General features: G+C 41.3%; 1 protein-coding gene across 1 annotated transcript; it reads right to left on the bottom strand.

Annotated features, from left to right (window-relative positions):
- Positions 1-6,192: 6,192 nt before the first annotated feature.
- On the bottom strand, positions 6,193-12,304 carry NAA11 (N-alpha-acetyltransferase 11, NatA catalytic subunit). The gene is made up of 2 exons (XM_004590650.2): positions 11,459-12,304; positions 6,193-6,914 (listed from the first exon to the last, which is right to left on the bottom strand). Exon 1 carries the CDS (start codon positions 12,119-12,121, stop codon positions 11,471-11,473), a length of 651 nt encoding a protein of 216 aa, XP_004590707.2. The 5' UTR covers positions 12,122-12,304; the 3' UTR covers positions 6,193-6,914; positions 11,459-11,470.
- Positions 12,305-17,542: the final 5,238 nt, after the last annotated feature.

Below are 17,542 nucleotides of genomic sequence, written 5' to 3'. Positions count from 1 at the left end.
AAATGTGTTTTCTAGAAGCTTCCTTGTAGAAGAAAGCACATACTCTTCCAAATTCATGACATGCATTATTTAACAGAAAGTTTTTTTTTTACTTTTTTATCCGCTTTCACTAATAAAGGTTAGACTATAGCACGAGCATAGGATGGCACTTAGCGTTCTAGAGATGTGAATCAGCCAGATGTTTGCTCTAACGTTTTACCTTTCAATGTGGGTGGGCATTTGGTGCAGTGGTTTTGATGATGTTGGTGACATCCGCCACCCATTGACTTTAAATCCTGGCTCCACTTCCAGTTCACCTCTAGTTCTAGCTCCCTGCTAATGTTCACCTGGGGGGTGGAGGGGAGCAAGTGATGGCTCAAGCAGTTGGCTCTGCCAGTCACATGGAGGCCCAAACCCACTTCCTGTGTCTGGCTCTGGTCAACGCAGTGCACACATCTGGAAAATAAAAACCTGCATGGGGAGCTCTGTCAATCTTTTTTCTTTGCCTCTCACAGTTTTGACTATGTAAATCCTTTGTTAAGTGTGTGTGTGTGTGTGTATGTGTGTGTGTGTGTGTAACTTTCAACCAAAATTCATGGAAATGGAATGAGTACAGTTTGATTTATATGAATGCTGCATTATAATAAATTGCTTAGGTTTTGGAGAGGGAAGAGATTAACTTACATTAAACCACCTTTTCATTGTAAAAGAACATGCTGCATTCACAGGAAGTCACTCACTTTATTACTTCATTCCTTAAAATAACGACACTCATGCACCAGTTTGTTACTGCTAACAGTTGTTTTTGTGACGGATTCTATGAAACACTGATTTGCTTTTCTGAGAGGAGAAAACAGATTATCACTTATCATTGTATATCACTTTAAATTTGGAGATTAAAAATACTTTAAAGTAACACTTTAGTAATAAACCTTACATGTCCTTTTATGAACTACAATGCAATTTTCTTGTATTACTTCATTATGTATTGTAGCTGAGGGCATAGAAATTATTTTAATCTATTTTATTGTGAGAAATTGGATATGCCAGAGGGTATCTATGTGGAAATAAGCCAAACTAGAAGTACAACTTAAGACATCAGACTCTGAAGTCTGTGACTTTGCACTCTATTAAACTGCCTCTTGTGAAAATCACTCAGCTCACTCAGGACTATTCTCTAGGTGAGCTCTTATATAGCCAGTTGCAGTGATGACCGAATTCCAAAGGTGAAAAATCTATCTTAATAGAAAAGTAATATATGAGTGATTTATAATGAAAGGGTCTCTTTCCCCAGGACCTCACAAAATGTAATTCCTATGTCCATATAAGGAAACATGGTGTTTTAAGTTTCCCTTCAAAATGACCCAGAGAAATGATTTTTAAAAATTTTCCAGGTGCTTACATGTCGTGGAAAAAGAATAAAGAAGGATCTTTATGAATCCAGTCCATTGGTCTGTTTCATCAGCTTTTAGCTGAATTTATTAATTAGAGTTCTAAATCAGAACATCCAATAGTGATGGGGTACAAGATGCTAATGACACAAGAGTGCATGGGTATGACAGGTATCTGGTCTCTAATGGGATGCTGTAGTATTGCTATTACAGAACTCAAAGAGGGAAATCTCCTAGTGTGACTTTTCCCGGTTCTCTTCCAGCTTGTGTTGTGCCATAGTGTTGCAACATTATAGCTACTGCTTGATTGAAAAAAAAGCATGGCAAGGAGGATACACTAACAATGACAAAAATAAATGTCCCTATTGAAATGCATTATATACTATTTATGTAAAATACATTTCAATCATGTCAGATGTTCACATACATAAAGCTATGTTTTTATTTCATTTTTAGAGCTGTTTTAGGTTTGCAGAAAATGAGCAGTTCCTGCAGGCTACCCCCAACCCTTCATGTTTGACTGTGAACAATTGTTTTATCTCCTGAGCATCCTGGTGTGATAAACTGACTTAAAGCTAGTTGGTTACTATGAAATGCTTTCCCTTCAGATTGTCTTCATGAAGAATCAAATGCCTTATGCTTACTAAGGGTTTTCAGATGATACTGTGTAAAGCAATCACTTTTTTTTTAAATTATTTATTATTTAACTTCAGTAATTACATTGTATTATGTGACACAGTTACATAGATACTTGGGTTCTCCCCACCCCTCCCCAAACCCTCCCACCATGGTGGATTCCTCCACCTTGTTGCATAACCACAGCTCAAGTTCAGTTGAGATTTCCCCATTGCAAGCGTATACCAAACATAGAGTCCAGCATCTTATTTTTTTTAATGTAGGACTAATTTTGTAAATATATGCCAAAGTTAAAGAAACCACATTCTTAACATAGCACAGTGTGATTCTGATGCCATATGCATATGAGTTATACTCTGATAAATACTGAGCTAGTAATTCTTCTCCCTCAACGGATAGCTGTTGAGCATGTTTCCCATTCTACCTCCATCTATATAAAAATTTGATGTTCCTGAAAATGAAAAAAATTTATAAAAGGCCTCAGTGATGCTTTCCAAATCCTTACAAATGTCAGCATGAAAAAACAATTTTAATGTAGAAGGGTATATCATGTATTTAATGGCCAATCAATATAATAAATTTTGAGTTAAAATTGACATTTATTTGTGTACAAACCATAGATTATGAAGAGGTAACATATCAGACATTCTATATTATCAATATATTTCATCCAACATGTATAAATGTTTTGTACAGATTTTGATGAAATCCTTATTAGGCCATTAACTTTATGGGACACAATCTTAAACAAATTTGTGTGAGCCTGTGAATCAGAATGGAGTTACAGCCTAGATGCTAATCCAGACTGACCCAAAGGCTAGTGACAAGTGCTTCAGGTTCCAAGCCAAGGATGGAGACAGACTTAAAGACCATCCCTAGTGCAGGAGTGGCTCCTGGATCAGCAACTGTTGCATTGGCAAAGAACTACTCAGAATCACACTCAAGGCCCCACCCAAGACCTACTGAAACCAAATCTAATTTTTAGTGTAACTGCATGTAAAAATTAGAGAAGTTCTTTTTGGCTATAGGTGCTTTCTAAAGTTTCTTGGCTTTGGTCTAAATATCAACACTATTTCTCATTTTCTTCAACACTCGTATGCCGGAGTCCAGCTCCAGCCGAGTTCGGAGCTCGAGAAGGGTATGTGGAGTTGGCAATAAGAAAAGACATGGACACTGTCACTTGGTGCCCTCTTGCTACAGCTCAAGAAGAAGCTGTCCCTTTTATTTACTTAGACACATCACAAGCCTCTGCACAATTGTTTGATTGTTCTATTTTTACTTCATGACTAAGTGGGTATGCACAGATGTTTGATTATTTTACTTTATTTTTTTACTTCATGGTCAACCAGGTGCTCTTAAAGATAATTCTGTTGGTTACTATAATCAGTTTGTTTTTAAGCATGCCATTATTCATTCTTCAGAAATAGCCATTACGTGACAGCCAGAACTCCAAGGCCAAAGCACAGATGGTTGCCTACTAATCAGTAAAACGTTCCTACTACATTTTATTTTCACAACTTATCTATCACTTAGTGGGAGAAATACAACAAAAGAGAAAAAAACATAAAGATCCAAGACAAAAAGTTTCAAACATTAAATCCCCCTACAACTGCAGGCTCTACAACCTCATAAACAATCAAACAATAACCCAAAGTCTATCTCTATGTTAATAAAATCGCCCTTTATTTCCTCTAGTTAAAAAATTATGAAAGCAGCTAAACCAAATACACTTTCTATGCTCTAAAGAGTTGCAAGGACAGGCTAACCTTTTAAGGTCACTGTAACTAGATTTTTTGCCATAGCAGTTTCCACTCATACTCCCATGTAAAATTCTAATCAAGCCATTTCCTAGAAGGCATGCTATATGTATGGGCCAGATGTCAGGGCAATGGGTAGGCACACAACAAGGTGTCTAGAAACGGCATGGGGCTTAACTGTACTCCTGTGTGCAGTTAAAGGCCCACTCACTAGAACATTATCAATAACATTAACTCCCAAGTTTATATCAGTGACAAAAACCATCTCACAGGGGCAAACAACAATGCCTCAGTAGATTACAGGATTCTTAGTGGGGTGTTTGAGTGTCCATGCAAACAGGGGTTGAGACTGCGTCAAGGTGGTCAGAGAGAAATCCGCCGGGCCCTGCCAAACAGCTGGAAGCTCCCCTGGACCCTCCCAAACAGGGGAGCTGTTCTCTGCACACCTTTGTGTCATCCACACCTACTGCTCAGACCCCAGCACCCATATTCATACCCCAGGTTTTTTTTAGCCCAGCATTTTTTAATTTAAGATACACATGTCCTGTCCTTATCTCTAAAAGCAAAACTGTACCAAGTCCAACAAGTCACAGCCTTCATTTACATCTTTCTTCCAATCAAAGAAAAACTTGCATCCTGATGATTAATATCTTTAAATAATTTGGTGACAGATGTGGACCCACTAAGGCTTCTTCAAAGTTATAAAAGAAAGCACAAGATATGGGACATCCTCTAAAGAAAAACAAGGGAGGGCCCGGCAGCGTGGCCTAGTGGCTAAAGTCCTCGCCTTGAAAGCGCCAGGATCCCATGTGGGTGCCAGTTCTAATCCCGGTGGCCCCGCTTCCCATCCAGATCCCTGTTTGTGACCTGGGAAAGCAGTCCAGGATGGCCCAAGGCCTTGGGACCCAACACCCATGTGAGAGACCAGAAGGAAGTTCCTGGCTCCTGGCTTTGAATTGGCACAGTACCGGCCGTTGCAGTCTCTAGGGGAGTGAATCATCAGATGGAAGATCTTCCTCTCTGTTTCTCCTTTTCTCTGTGTATCTGACTTTGCAATAAAATTAAAAATAAATCTTAAAAAAAAAGAGGAAACCAATGGGAGTATTCACATTAGTAACTATTCTACATTTCTGATTCAAAGACGTGCCTCAGGCTCTCCAGAATTTTGCTTAAGTAAAAAAGCAGTCAGTCTGTTGTTCTGTATAAAAAACAGTCCTAGAGGCTCCCACAGTTTGTGTTGCACAAAGCCTCTGTTGCTGCTCACTCGCCATTATCGCTGGAGTTCTGGGGGACATGTCATTTATGTGTCAAGCAATATTAATACTATTGTTTATTTTCACTATCTAAATAGGTATAGTCCCAACTAGGTAGGTTGCTAACAACCTGACTTGTCTTGATATGAGACTGAATGAAGATATGCAATAGTAATGAGAAAAAGTAGTCAATAGTTTCAATACAGAGCACTCCACAAGTTAAACTTGATTTGTTTTCCAGTTGCTCCACCTTCTATCATCAAGTTAGCAGAGACAGTCAATATGCAGCTGCAGGAGAGAAATCACTCAGGTAAGTTCAGGCGACTCCTTATGTTTCTCCATCTGCTCAGCAGTTAACACAAAGACATATTGACAAGGGCTCAAGGAATATCATCAGTAAGATTATGTTGCTCTAGAAACAGATGTTAGAAAGCTCTAAGATTGTAAAATACAGATAAGCACACGCTTAAGGATAAAAGAATGAAATAATTTGAAAGAATATTAAAAAGAAAGAAAAAAGAAGATGATGGAGGTTTGTAGTGGCACATGAAATGGCAGATCCTTGTTATGCAGAGGAAACACACACACAAACAAACAAAAACCCTTCCGTCCGCCCTAGGCAATCATTCACTGTTAAGCAGCCATTCTCAGGGTGCACTGGGGGGATTTGTAAGAAGTGCTTAGCAGGACTGATTACGATGACAGAGAACAGACCGATCTCTTGTCATCAGATGGTTAATGTCAGGGCTTTGACTTAAATCCATATACAGTAGTTTTTATAAAAATGTAAACATGAAAATTGTTGCGTCCTTTAGTAATTCACATTCAGTGAACATGAAGACAACAGTAAGTATTGGTAATTCTCGATTTACCTACTGGCTTTCACTGCAGAGGTCAAAGCACTGTTTTCACTTACTTTTACCATAGAAAAATAATAAAGGAAATTATAATTATAGGCCTTACAAATATTTACAGTTAACACAGTTGCCACATATTAAAAGTCAACTCATAACACTCCTACACAATACGGTTTCCTTTTAACTGACAAGCACAAAGAATAGTAATAGAGAAGTAGATGAAATTTTGGCTCCAAAGTCACACTGAATCCTTTGGGATTCAGTTTCCTCCTTGAACAACAGGAATAAAAATACCAACTCACAGGGTTGCTGGGAAGGCTAAATAAAAAGGCCTTAACAATACGCCTGAACATCATGCATGCTCAATAAATGACAGGCTACATCATCAAAAATAACACAACACAACAAAAGACAAGTTCACACAGATAAATGGATCTGAAATTCAATTTAATTACTGGTTAGCCTTTTCTTGAAATCTCCAAGTTCTGATTACACAGCAGAAGCCCTTACTTACACCTTCTCCCTCTGGGAAGCGGAAGGAGAACACCGCCTCGAGAGGAGGATGGGACAAAGGGGCACTTCCAGAGAAAGGAAGAGGACATAGGACACTTCTGCCATAAAGGAGGAGGAAGGGGGCGTGAGGTGTGACCTGATCAGCCTGACTACCTCCTCAAGGACGAAAACCCAGATCAATAATGGCATGAACTGAAAGCTTGGGAGCTTCAAGAGTTCACCCTGCTTTCTGCTTGGCATTCTAGGAGGAGACAAGCTTGCAGGATAAGCACACCCAGCACAGGACTACTACAAACATGTGAAACGGTGGCATGGTGTGAGCAGGCCCCTGACATTCTCTAATAGGAAGCTTCACACTTCCTTGGCTCTTCTGTCCAGCTTTTCCTTCATGATCCCAGTACAGTATATGGACAGTTGTTGAGACATTTGTGTCACTTCAGGGTGACCACAATGTGCAGATGGTGGAGAGCAGACAGACTGAGCTGGCATTTAAGGGCAGATGTGGTTGAGACATGATGGCCTGCAAATCTGTTGAGAAACAAGAAGAAAATAAGTGAGCAAGGGAGGGCTATAGGAAAGAAAAGAAATAAATGAAGCTTGGAAAGAACACTGGCTTAACCTATGACAGACTTTAGCCAGCAGATCAATAACAAGTCTGGACCTGGTTTATCTCGACGGAGATGCATGGCCATGATGACACATGTACCTTTCCTGGTACCCATGGGCCACTGCTGCTGATGGAAAGGAGAGGAAAAATAAGGACGCAGACTTATCCAAGAGAACTCACTTTAAATGTAAAGAGATTGAGAGACTCTTCCTTGTCTAACTCCACTCAAAAAGAAATTCATTCCAGTGCTACAGAAATGAAAGTTCTCTTTAATTCTTGATAAGTTTGATACAATATGTCCAGTTGTATACATCATATTTTCTTTCTGTGAGTAAAAAAAAAAGTGCCCATTTTGTCTCTTCTGTCTTAACTTAAACGGTCTTAATTATCTTGGGAACTAGGAAATAATATATACCTGATTTTCTTCCTTTTGGAAAACAACTGGATAATTTGAGAGGCTTGTTCATTCACTAAACATCTACTGAGTACTTACTATGAAGGAACACATCACACAATGACAGATGAGATGACATCACACCCTTCCTAAGCTGGGATGTTTGTGTAATGTATGGCTGGACTACTGAAGTGGAAGAAGGGGTACTGAAGGGGCGGGGCCTGTGGTGCAGCGCATTAAGCTGCTGCTTAGCGCTCCTGCTTCTTCCATCAGGGTAACTGGTACACCGCCTCTGTTTTCTGACTCAGCTTCTGCCTTCTGGCTACCTGGGAGGCAACCAATGTTGGCCACACACATGAGAGACATGCATGCAGTTCCGGGCTCCTGGCTTTGGCCTAGCCAGCCCTGGCTGTTACAGGCACTCGGGGAGTGACCCAGCAGATGGAAGGTAGCCATATTGTCAACCTCATTGTGTCTCCCTCTGTCCCCTCCTCCTCCCTATTTCCCTCTCTCACTCTTTGCCTGCTTCTCTGACTTTCAAATAAATATAGATTAGTAAACTTTAAGGCTAGTAAAATATTGCTGTCCATTTTAACTGCAACCAAAACAGTGAGACCCGTGACTGTAACAGTACATTACCTGTTTCCACCTATCATATGCACACAGGCTTAACAATGTTGAGGATGACTGTTATGCACAGTTAAAAAGCATTTTTTTGTATAAAATCATAATTTTAGAAAAGTACATTTTCAAAATACAAATGAACCAAGCTGCAGGAGGCAGTATTCTGCAGGTCTTTTTTTTTTTAAGCGTATTTGCTAATGAAGGACAGGAGTAATGTGCGGATAACTAGGTCAAAAAGACTATCATCATTGCCTTTTCCAATTTCCTATGAACACTGTCAACCACTGACTGGCAAGAAAAGGGGTATGAAAACTAAACAATCCAGAGCTGTTTCAGCTGTTTTTGTTAGCAAATACCATCTGATAATCTTAAGAAATTCAACTTTAAAAGTGAAATAGCATTGTAGCCACTGCTCAAGGATGGTTTAAGGGTATAGTCACTGCAGACAGATTCCTTCAGACTATGAACATCACAGACCTAACTTCCTAGCCTACTACGCAGAACTTTTGACATTTATAGATTTTTAAAGGTGCTATATATTAATCATTAACATGTTTCTATAAACATAAAGTAGCACTGTATGGCTTCACTTAAACAATCTTATTTTTCTCTGAAGACATTAGACTACAGCAATGGCACTGCACAGTATTTTCTGAAAGGCTTTTGCTCTGGCCATTTGAACCACTGTCCATTCCCAGAACGTCTGCAATACCTTAACTTCTTTACCTCATCCAACCGAAAGTTCATTTGATGTTAGACACCGGCGAACAGAGGAAGTACAGAAGTCAGGAAAAATGTCTTCCTTTGTCAGTCAGTTATCTCTGACAAAATTATATTTCAGTCATCCTAAATGTATACCATTTTCTGACTGAAAGGTGAAACTAACTGGTAGTGAGTGTAAATAATTCAGCAATGATGTCTGATATGTTAAAACAACACTTTATCGCTTCCCACCCCCCTCTTATCTTCATGGAGTAAAACTGCATTTGAAATCTATGGTTTCTGGCATATCTGGGGTAAGGTTATACTAGGAATTTACCAGACCTGTCAGTCTCTAACTTTCTTCCATATTTCACTCTATCATTTCAGTTATAATTAGTTGTCTGGTAAAATTAAGAACAGTCTATTTCAGTGAATGCTCATGTGAACATTTAACAACTTGTTGTGGGAATGACAGCCTAGCGACAGAAAGAATAAACCAGGAGTGGAGAGTCACTGAAGAAACCCTCAATATTGCCAGCTCAACTGAAATGAAGAGATTTTGCACTTTTCCTTTTTTGTTCTGAATCATGCAGCCAGCACACTTTTGTTTTTTTTTGGCCAGGAGATGAGCAGCAGTGTGATAGCATTCCGGCCTCAACCAGCATGTTTTGAACTGACCTGTCTTCACTGCCATGGTTCCCTAGAAACTCTGCCTCTGGTGAGCGCCGATTCAGCTGGATGCTTTGACATTTGGCTTGTCAGTGAAATCTATTTTAATCATTAAGATGCATCTCCCTTCCAAGAGTGCAAACTGTTGCTCATGTACAACATTCTATCGTCTGATTACTGTGAAGCAAAAACTGAAGAGTTACCACAGAATGTATTCAGGGCTGCAGTCTACAGAATGCTGAAGTATGTGAGAAGCTGTGCTCAGCAATTTACATAGATTGTCTTGCTTGAATGCTCAGAATCATGCAGTCTGACTATGTGAGTTTGAATCCTGTTCACTCTCTGGCATTCAGTCCTGTCTGTGACGTGGAATAGCAGTACCTCCCTCACAGGGAGAATTCGTAAACGTGTACCTGCGACACTGTAAGTTGTCATACTGTTCCTAGAAATGTTCATTATCATTTTTCATGAAGGCACCTGATTCTTTTTCACCAGTTGTCCTACTTGAGTGTATATCATTCAGACCTCAACTGCCTTGGTTCGCCAGTGGAGATGAGGAAAAAATGCAATTTCTTTCTCCGGGATTTTTTGGAAGGTATTTGAACTCTACCTCCACAGCCTTTTTTCCCCCTTCAGGCAGCTGGGCCTATGGACTGAAGAGTAACTATCAAATGAGATGGAGGTAAAAATTTAGACACATTCGGAGATTTCAGAGTCGAAGAACAGAAGCATAATTTTTGCTTCAGGCCTTTACAAGAGGGATAATGACAGCAAGGCGGGCAGAACTTTCAACTCCTATTCCCAGGTCTGCACAGGAGCAGAAGAAATCTGTGGCATGTGTTTATGCAGACACCTGAGCCAGCCATGCAGAATTCTTGGATGCTGCAGAGCGAGCCTGTACTCTGTCCTGAGGATGGAGGCAGAACTTCCACAGTCAGGAGCACAAGTGGGATGTTTCCCATTATGGCAGGAACTATGCAGGCAGAGCCAACAGCTGTTAGCACATCTTCCTTCTCCTGAGCACAAAACTAAATTCTGCTGCCTGGCCTCCCCTGCACTGGGAAATGAGACTGACTTTCAAAACCTGTATGAACCACTATGTGTATTGTTTTTCCTCACTTGCTACCTGACTGTACTTCAACCAGTAGAGGACACATGATTATAGAAAGTGGCAGTCGCCGAATCAAGGGTTCTTCACTTGCAATCCATTGAATAAAATATAGGGGGGGAGAACTATGACCTTGGATTTGGAACAAAGTAATTTGAAGCCCAGTTACTGAACTGGACTGAGCACGGTCCTCTCGCAGCCCCCAGGGTTCTCTACCTTCCCTCTCTACCATATCCTGTCCCAGCAGTGTGCTGCCTCAGGGGCCTGCTATCTGCTGCTTTGCCGATGCAACTAAGCCTAATAGCTTGTTCCTTCTGGCACAAGAATTATATTCACAGAGAATGAAGCGGAATAATGGTGGAAAGACCCTTACTACTGTCCAAGGAATCACTGATGATTGTGATGAAAATCAACTAGAAAAGTCATTCACGATGTACGCTTGCAATGGCACTGTAATGAAGCACTGAGAATATGGAGAACTTGGCTACTGGCCGGCTGACGCAAGACACAGACCAGCTCCTGTCAAGATGCTCAGGTGAGGGTTTGTGGGTTTGAGGTGCTTACGACTACTGGCCGGTCTACTGTTTCACCAAGAGTTGCAAAATGGTGATTTTTCCAAATTTATCACTGTTTCTCACTTACAAACTTTAATTCTGTTTTTGAAAAAAATGTATTTCAATTACATGACTACCATGAAATGCAACTCACACCAACAAAGTAAAGCAAATGCTTGCTTCTTATGCTAAATCCAGTGGGCCTTTCACCATGAGTTGATGCCCTATTAACTTCCAACAGTGAACAGTCTTCCCCCACACCCATCCTATACTCTTCACTCTGATCACCAAGGTCGTTCTTCAAGTGTGAAACCCTGCAGGGCTAGAATGGGGCAGGACAGGTTAGAGATTGGGCGGGCTAAGGTTGTGTGTGAGGATGGGGGTAGGGAGACAATCAGATGAGAAAAAAAATACCTCAAGCAGGCTCTAGGAGGTGAACCCAGAGTCTTCTGCATTGTTGTGGCTGGGCTCCTGGTTGCCACTGGCGTCTGCAGCAGTCGTGGCCGTGCTCACCGGCGGGCAGGCATCCTGGGAGCCAGGGCACAATGGGGAGCTCATCCCCCAAAACCCGCCCTGCTCACCGGGCTCGGGCTGCCGCGATTTCAATCCGTAGGCCATGTGCGAAAGGTCCCGCTTCATGGCATAGGCGTCCTCCCCATCCGCGTAGTACTTGGGCTCCACCTCGCTGACCTGGAAGCCCAGGGTGTCGGCGTAGAGGTGCAGGGCGGCGCGGTTGCTCTTCCTGACGTGCAGGGACACGTACCTGGCGCCGAAGCTCTCGACCATGGCGCGGGAGGCCTGGTTCATAAGCTTCTGCGCCAGGCCGAGGCGCCGGTGCGAACGCTTGACGGCCAGCGAGGTGATGTGCCCGTGCGGCACGTCGTCCGGGTCCTCCTCCATCTTGGCCAGCACGTAGCCCACGATCTTGCCGTCCTCGTCCTCGGCGATGTAGGAGAGCTGGGGCCAGGACAGGCCGTGGTAGAGGTAGTACTTCATCTGGTAGTTCTCAGGCAGGCACAACAGGTTGCAGTGCTGCATGTTCATCAGGTCGTCGGGTCGGGCATTACGAATGTTCATGGCGGTGGCTGTGAGGGAGAGCGGGCCGCCTGACCAGGAACGGCTCCCTCCAGGATCCCTCTGTGTCTGTCCAGGGGTTCGTGAGTTGTGCGATTCGCAGTCACTGAACAGGCCTAGGGCTGCGAGCTGCAATGGTGGGAAGGCGTGATGGCGGGAAGGTGGGAAGCCCAGGAGCCGGAAGGGGCGGTGCGAAGCCGAGGCTTCCGTAAGCACGCAGCCAATGATTCGCTGTCTTCCTTCTGTGGGCACGCGCGGACAGGTGAACCTCCGGGCAAAGGATGGGGACTGCGAGTGTGGGAAGGTGTCCTTGGGCTCAGAGGCAGTGTGTACAGTGGACAGTGGTAGTTCACTGCCGGAATACACAACAATTTACTTATCTGTTCTACCAAGCGTGGTCGTTGTCCTTTGTGGCTATTTCAACTTTGACAACACCATGAATTCCCGAACATTCCAAACATACCATTTGTGGGCGTGTGCGCTGGTGTTTACCTAGGGCCAGAATTAGTGGATGAGAATATAGTGATGTTAAACATGTAGTTGCTTTGAATCCTCGTCAACATTTAGCATTTCCACACCTCTTTCGTTGTAGCCGTTTCTGTCTGTGTACACATGTTATATCTTACCTCTGTTTTTGTGTCTCCCTGATGACTACCAAAGTTGACCATCTTTTTGTATATCTGTATTTGTTAGACATTCTGTATCTTTGTGAAGTGGCTGCTCATCTGTTTCATTCATTTTTATATCAGGTTGTTGTATCTCTTTTACCCTAATTAGGATGTCTTGTCATATATGTAATTAAAGTTATTATCACCTTTTATTGCTTGATTTTTTTCTTGTGATTTTTGACATCAGGTATAATGTTTATTTTATTTAGATTTTTGTATTTGAAAGTTGGAGTTAGAGAGACAGCAAGATTTCATGTTCTGGTTCACTCCTAGGAACTTTGTCTGGGTCTCCCACATGAGTGGCAGGGCCCCAGTGGTCTGGACCCTGTTTTAATACTTTGTCCAGGCCACTAGCAGGAAAGTGAGTTGAAAGTTGATCAGCAGTTCTAGAACTGGCAGCCATATCAGATGTGAGAATCACCAGGTGGTAGTTTTATCCATTACACCATAATGCCGCTCCCACCCCCAAATAAATTTTAATTTGACTTGACTTGTGCATTTTAAAAATTGTATGGCTAGGGTTTTTTTTCTCTGTACTGTTTAGGTAGGCTTTGTCTACTTGTGCTTTTTTTATTCTTAAAAGCGTTATTGTTCTGTTGTAAGGAAATAATTCAGTTGTGCCACTCCATTTTACTGCATTACTGACTTTATGACAAATCCTAAATTCTGCTTCCAGATACATTAAAAATGATGATGTCTTCCCAATAAGGAAAACTTTTGGTTATTTTTTCAATAATACAAGTATTGGAAGTAAGTTCCATTTTATTAGTTCTGCATGCACCTAGACTAACTATAAGTGTTAAACTTATTTCTCTGTCTTGTATGATCTTCCATACCAGAGTCCTAGCAGACCTGTACACTTAGAAACTAATATTTATTCTGTTGTAATTATATTAGTCCCCGTTAATTTCTAGAGGATTAATCCCAAACCTCCAGTGACTACTGGAATCATAATATACCAAAGACCATTGAACTCTATGTACACTTGTTTCCTTTCTTAAATGCAAAATTATGATAAAATTTGATTTACGAATAAGGCAGATAATATATTAACAACAACAAGAATGAAAGATAATGGTTATAATAGTATGCTATAATAAATATGTGCTTTAGGATTGTTAATAACTAAAAAAAGGTTAAACACTGCAATTTTATGACAGTAAATCTGTTAAACAGTGTAGTTTCTAAGTGAGTAACAGCTGGATAGCATTACAGCATTGATATGCTGGACAAGGGGATATTTACATCTGAGGTGTGATAAAAAAAACATACTTTTTTCACATTAATTAGAGTAATATACAGTTTACAACTTATATTTGTTTATTTGTACAATTCTCCATTTCTCATTTTCAGTCTGAGGTTGACTATGGGTAACTGAAACTGTAGAAAGTTAAGAACCCAAATGAGGGTAGGAAGGCACAGAGCTAGGCCATGCCACCGCTACCACTGCTATGGAACCTGTTGGGTTTATGTTCCAGATAGGGATCTGGGGATATCTTGGAATGGAGTCCACTGAGGTCATGTTTGACAGATGTGGAAAGACTTCCAGGGATTAAGCCACTACACTCACATGTAATCAAGGGAGTTGAGATGGGGTTAGTTAGAGGGGGAAACTGGAAGGCATGTCTGGGTCAGGCCAAGGCACCCATCAACCTGGGAGATCTGGGCTGGGCTAGGTTGCATTGCCCACTCCCCATAGGCACACGCAGTTGCTGGTGCTGGGGAACAGGTCTGGCAGGGCTAGCTTGTAGTATCTGCCAACAAGTGTTGGGGCAGAGGGCTGGGCTGCAGCACCCACTGGCATGTGAGATAATCAGGACTGAGGGCAGATTAAGTAGGAAATTTATAGGCTTGCCCCTGTAAGACTGCAGCACTGTATGAGAGCTGGGGTTGTTGGCTGGCTGAGCCAGGCAAGACTGTGGGAACTTAGAGACACTCATGGGACTGAGGCTAGGAATATGCAAGGCCAAGCTACAGCATGCATCAGCACATGCAAAGGCCAGGAATGAAGGCACACCATGCCAGACTAGTTGGGCTGCAGAACCCTCTGGCACACATGGGATCAGGGGCTTGGTGTGGGTTGGAAGGGGAACTTGTTGAACTACCATAATAGCTGCAGCTCCTGCTGTGGTCACAAAAACCAGGACTGGGGACAGGCTGGACAAGGCTGTGGTATACATCAACATGTATGTGGACTGGGTCTGAAGGTAGTCCAGGCTGGAACAGACCGCAGCACTCACTGGCATGTGTGAGAGCCAGGATGATGGGGTATGGGCTGTGCCAGGCTGAGTTGAAGCGCCTGCCAGCACATACAAGATCAGGGGCTAGGAATGGGCCTATTAGGGAAACTTTAGAGACTTAACTGCTAGGCAACAACTCCCTCTTGTTAATGAGTGAAGTAATAAGGCAAAATACTCAGAAAACTCATAAATTCATTGTTGGGTATAAGAAGAAAAGGCCACTTTTAATGTATAGAATTTCTGCTTGCAGATGTATCAAAAACTCATTCTGACACCTCCTGTGTCCCACTTGTTTTAAATATCATTAATCAATTACCCCAACGACTTTGGAGACAGAAAATACTTGAAATTAGTACTGTGTTAGGAAGAATTTGTATGAAATTTCATAAACATCATGACATAGCAATATATGTGCAGTGTAGAATGCCTGTGAATAGGGAGTGATGTACAAGGACTAGCAAGCATAGCTGAAATACTGAGATGCTATGAAGAAATCATGTTCAATGTGATTGGTTCAGTAGCATGTCTACCTATGATCTTGGAAAGGGCACTTAAATTTTATGGGATCTCCTTCATTTTCTTATAGGGGCTGAATGTGTATGTGTGTGTGTGTGTGTGTGTGTGTGTGTATCTCCTTCTATTTTGTTTTTAAATGTTTATACATTTTTATGTTTTTTTGGAAAGCAGGGCCAATAAAGACAAAGGGAACAATCTTCTATCCACTGGTTCATTTCTTTTTGATTACTTTTTAAATTAATTCATTTATTTGAAAGTTGGAGTGAGAGAGATAGGATGAATCTTTCACTCAGTAGATGACTATAATAGGCAGGGGTAGATCAGGCAAAAACCAAGAAGCAGGATATTTTTTTGAGAATTCCATGGGAGACTAGAACCCAAACAATTGGACCACCTTCTGCTGATTTTCCTAAGAGATTAGCGTGGAACTGGATTGAGTATCTGGGACACAAACTAGCACCCATATGGGATGCTGGTGCTGCAAGTGGTGGTTCTACCTCATGATGCCATCACAAGCCACACTGGTTCATTTCTGGAACACTTGCAGCATGTTTGAATGGGGTAAACTACAACTAAAGCAAGGAATTCAGTCTGGATCCCTCACATGAGTGGCATGAATTCCACTACTATTGCCTCCCAAGAGAATTAGTAGGAACCTAGATTAGAAATGCATGCTTTTATCTCCAGCGCTCAAATATGGGATTCTGGTGTCCCATTCAATGATTTGGCTTACTGTGTCAATACTCCTACCCCTCCTACTTTATTCTGGTAATGAAATGAGCTAATATATATGAGAATATTATACTTAATCAGATGAATTCTTAATGGAGGAAATCATCTGGAAGATATTCACTAATGGATACACATGCTGAGCACAAAAGTATTGGAGAAAACGTGAGAAAGCATGTTCAGACTAACAGAAATTATGAATGTATTTTATGATAAGTAGATTAAGAAAAAATAAAAGATTGACAAAAAGGCAACAGAACAAAAGTGTCTAGTTTTGGAAAGGTTATAACAGGGGAAAAAATTTCATATCTTTCTTTAAATCCTGAAATGTATTCAATTTCGTTTTCAGTATTTAAGACCAATCTTCTTTAAGTACTCAACTTGCATATTACATTTCATCATCCCCTTGGAAATGACTAAGTGACCTTATCTAATAGGAAATGCAGTGATTAAGTCACAAAAATGAAAACGCTTGAGAAATTAGTTGCAGAATTTTAGAGAAAGTGTAGGATGTTTTTGGTTTCCTGATGTAGAATTAGTTGCCAACACCTATAAATGTTGTCCCTTTGTATTCTCCACTCTTCATATTCTTTGTCGCTTTTACTGTTGACTTAATTATTTTGTCTCTGTGTGTGTGGGTGTGCTTGCACGTTCCACAGTTCAGATGTTTAAAACAAATTATTACTCAAATTCAGGAATAAACTTTTTTAGTGAATGTCTATGAAAATCACTGAATCACTATGAAAATTTAGTGGTTCTTTAAAAAATTTTTTTAAAGATTTATTTAATTTATTACAAAGTCAGATATACAGAGAGGAGAGACAGAGGAAGATCTTCCCTCCGATGATTCACTCCCCAAGTGACCGCAACGGCCGGTGCTGCGCCAATCCGATGCTGGGAACCTGGAACCTCTTCCAGGTCTCCCACGTGAGTGAAGGGTCCCAAAGCTTTGGGCCGTCCTCGACTACTTTCCCAGGCCACAAGCAAGGAGCTGGATGGGAAGTGGAGCTGCCGGGATTAGAACCGGCGCCCATATGGGATCCCGTCGTGTTTTAAGATGAGGACTTTAGCTACTAGGCCACGCTGCCAGGCCCAAAATAAGTATATTCTTTTAAATGCATAATTAAAGCACCTCAATATTATGAGCATCACCTGACTATTTCAACTGAATAAATATTTTTCCACAATTATCTTGCTATTCAAACACTAATTTGTGGTTCATTTTCTAATTAACTTTTAAAATGAAAAGCATGTGTATTTCAAGAATTATT

Source organism: Ochotona princeps, chromosome 7, assembly GCF_030435755.1.
Source record: "Ochotona princeps isolate mOchPri1 chromosome 7, mOchPri1.hap1, whole genome shotgun sequence".
Lineage (NCBI taxonomy): Eukaryota > Metazoa > Chordata > Mammalia > Lagomorpha > Ochotonidae > Ochotona > Ochotona princeps.
This window is presented reverse-complemented; position numbering and strand designations above follow the sequence as displayed.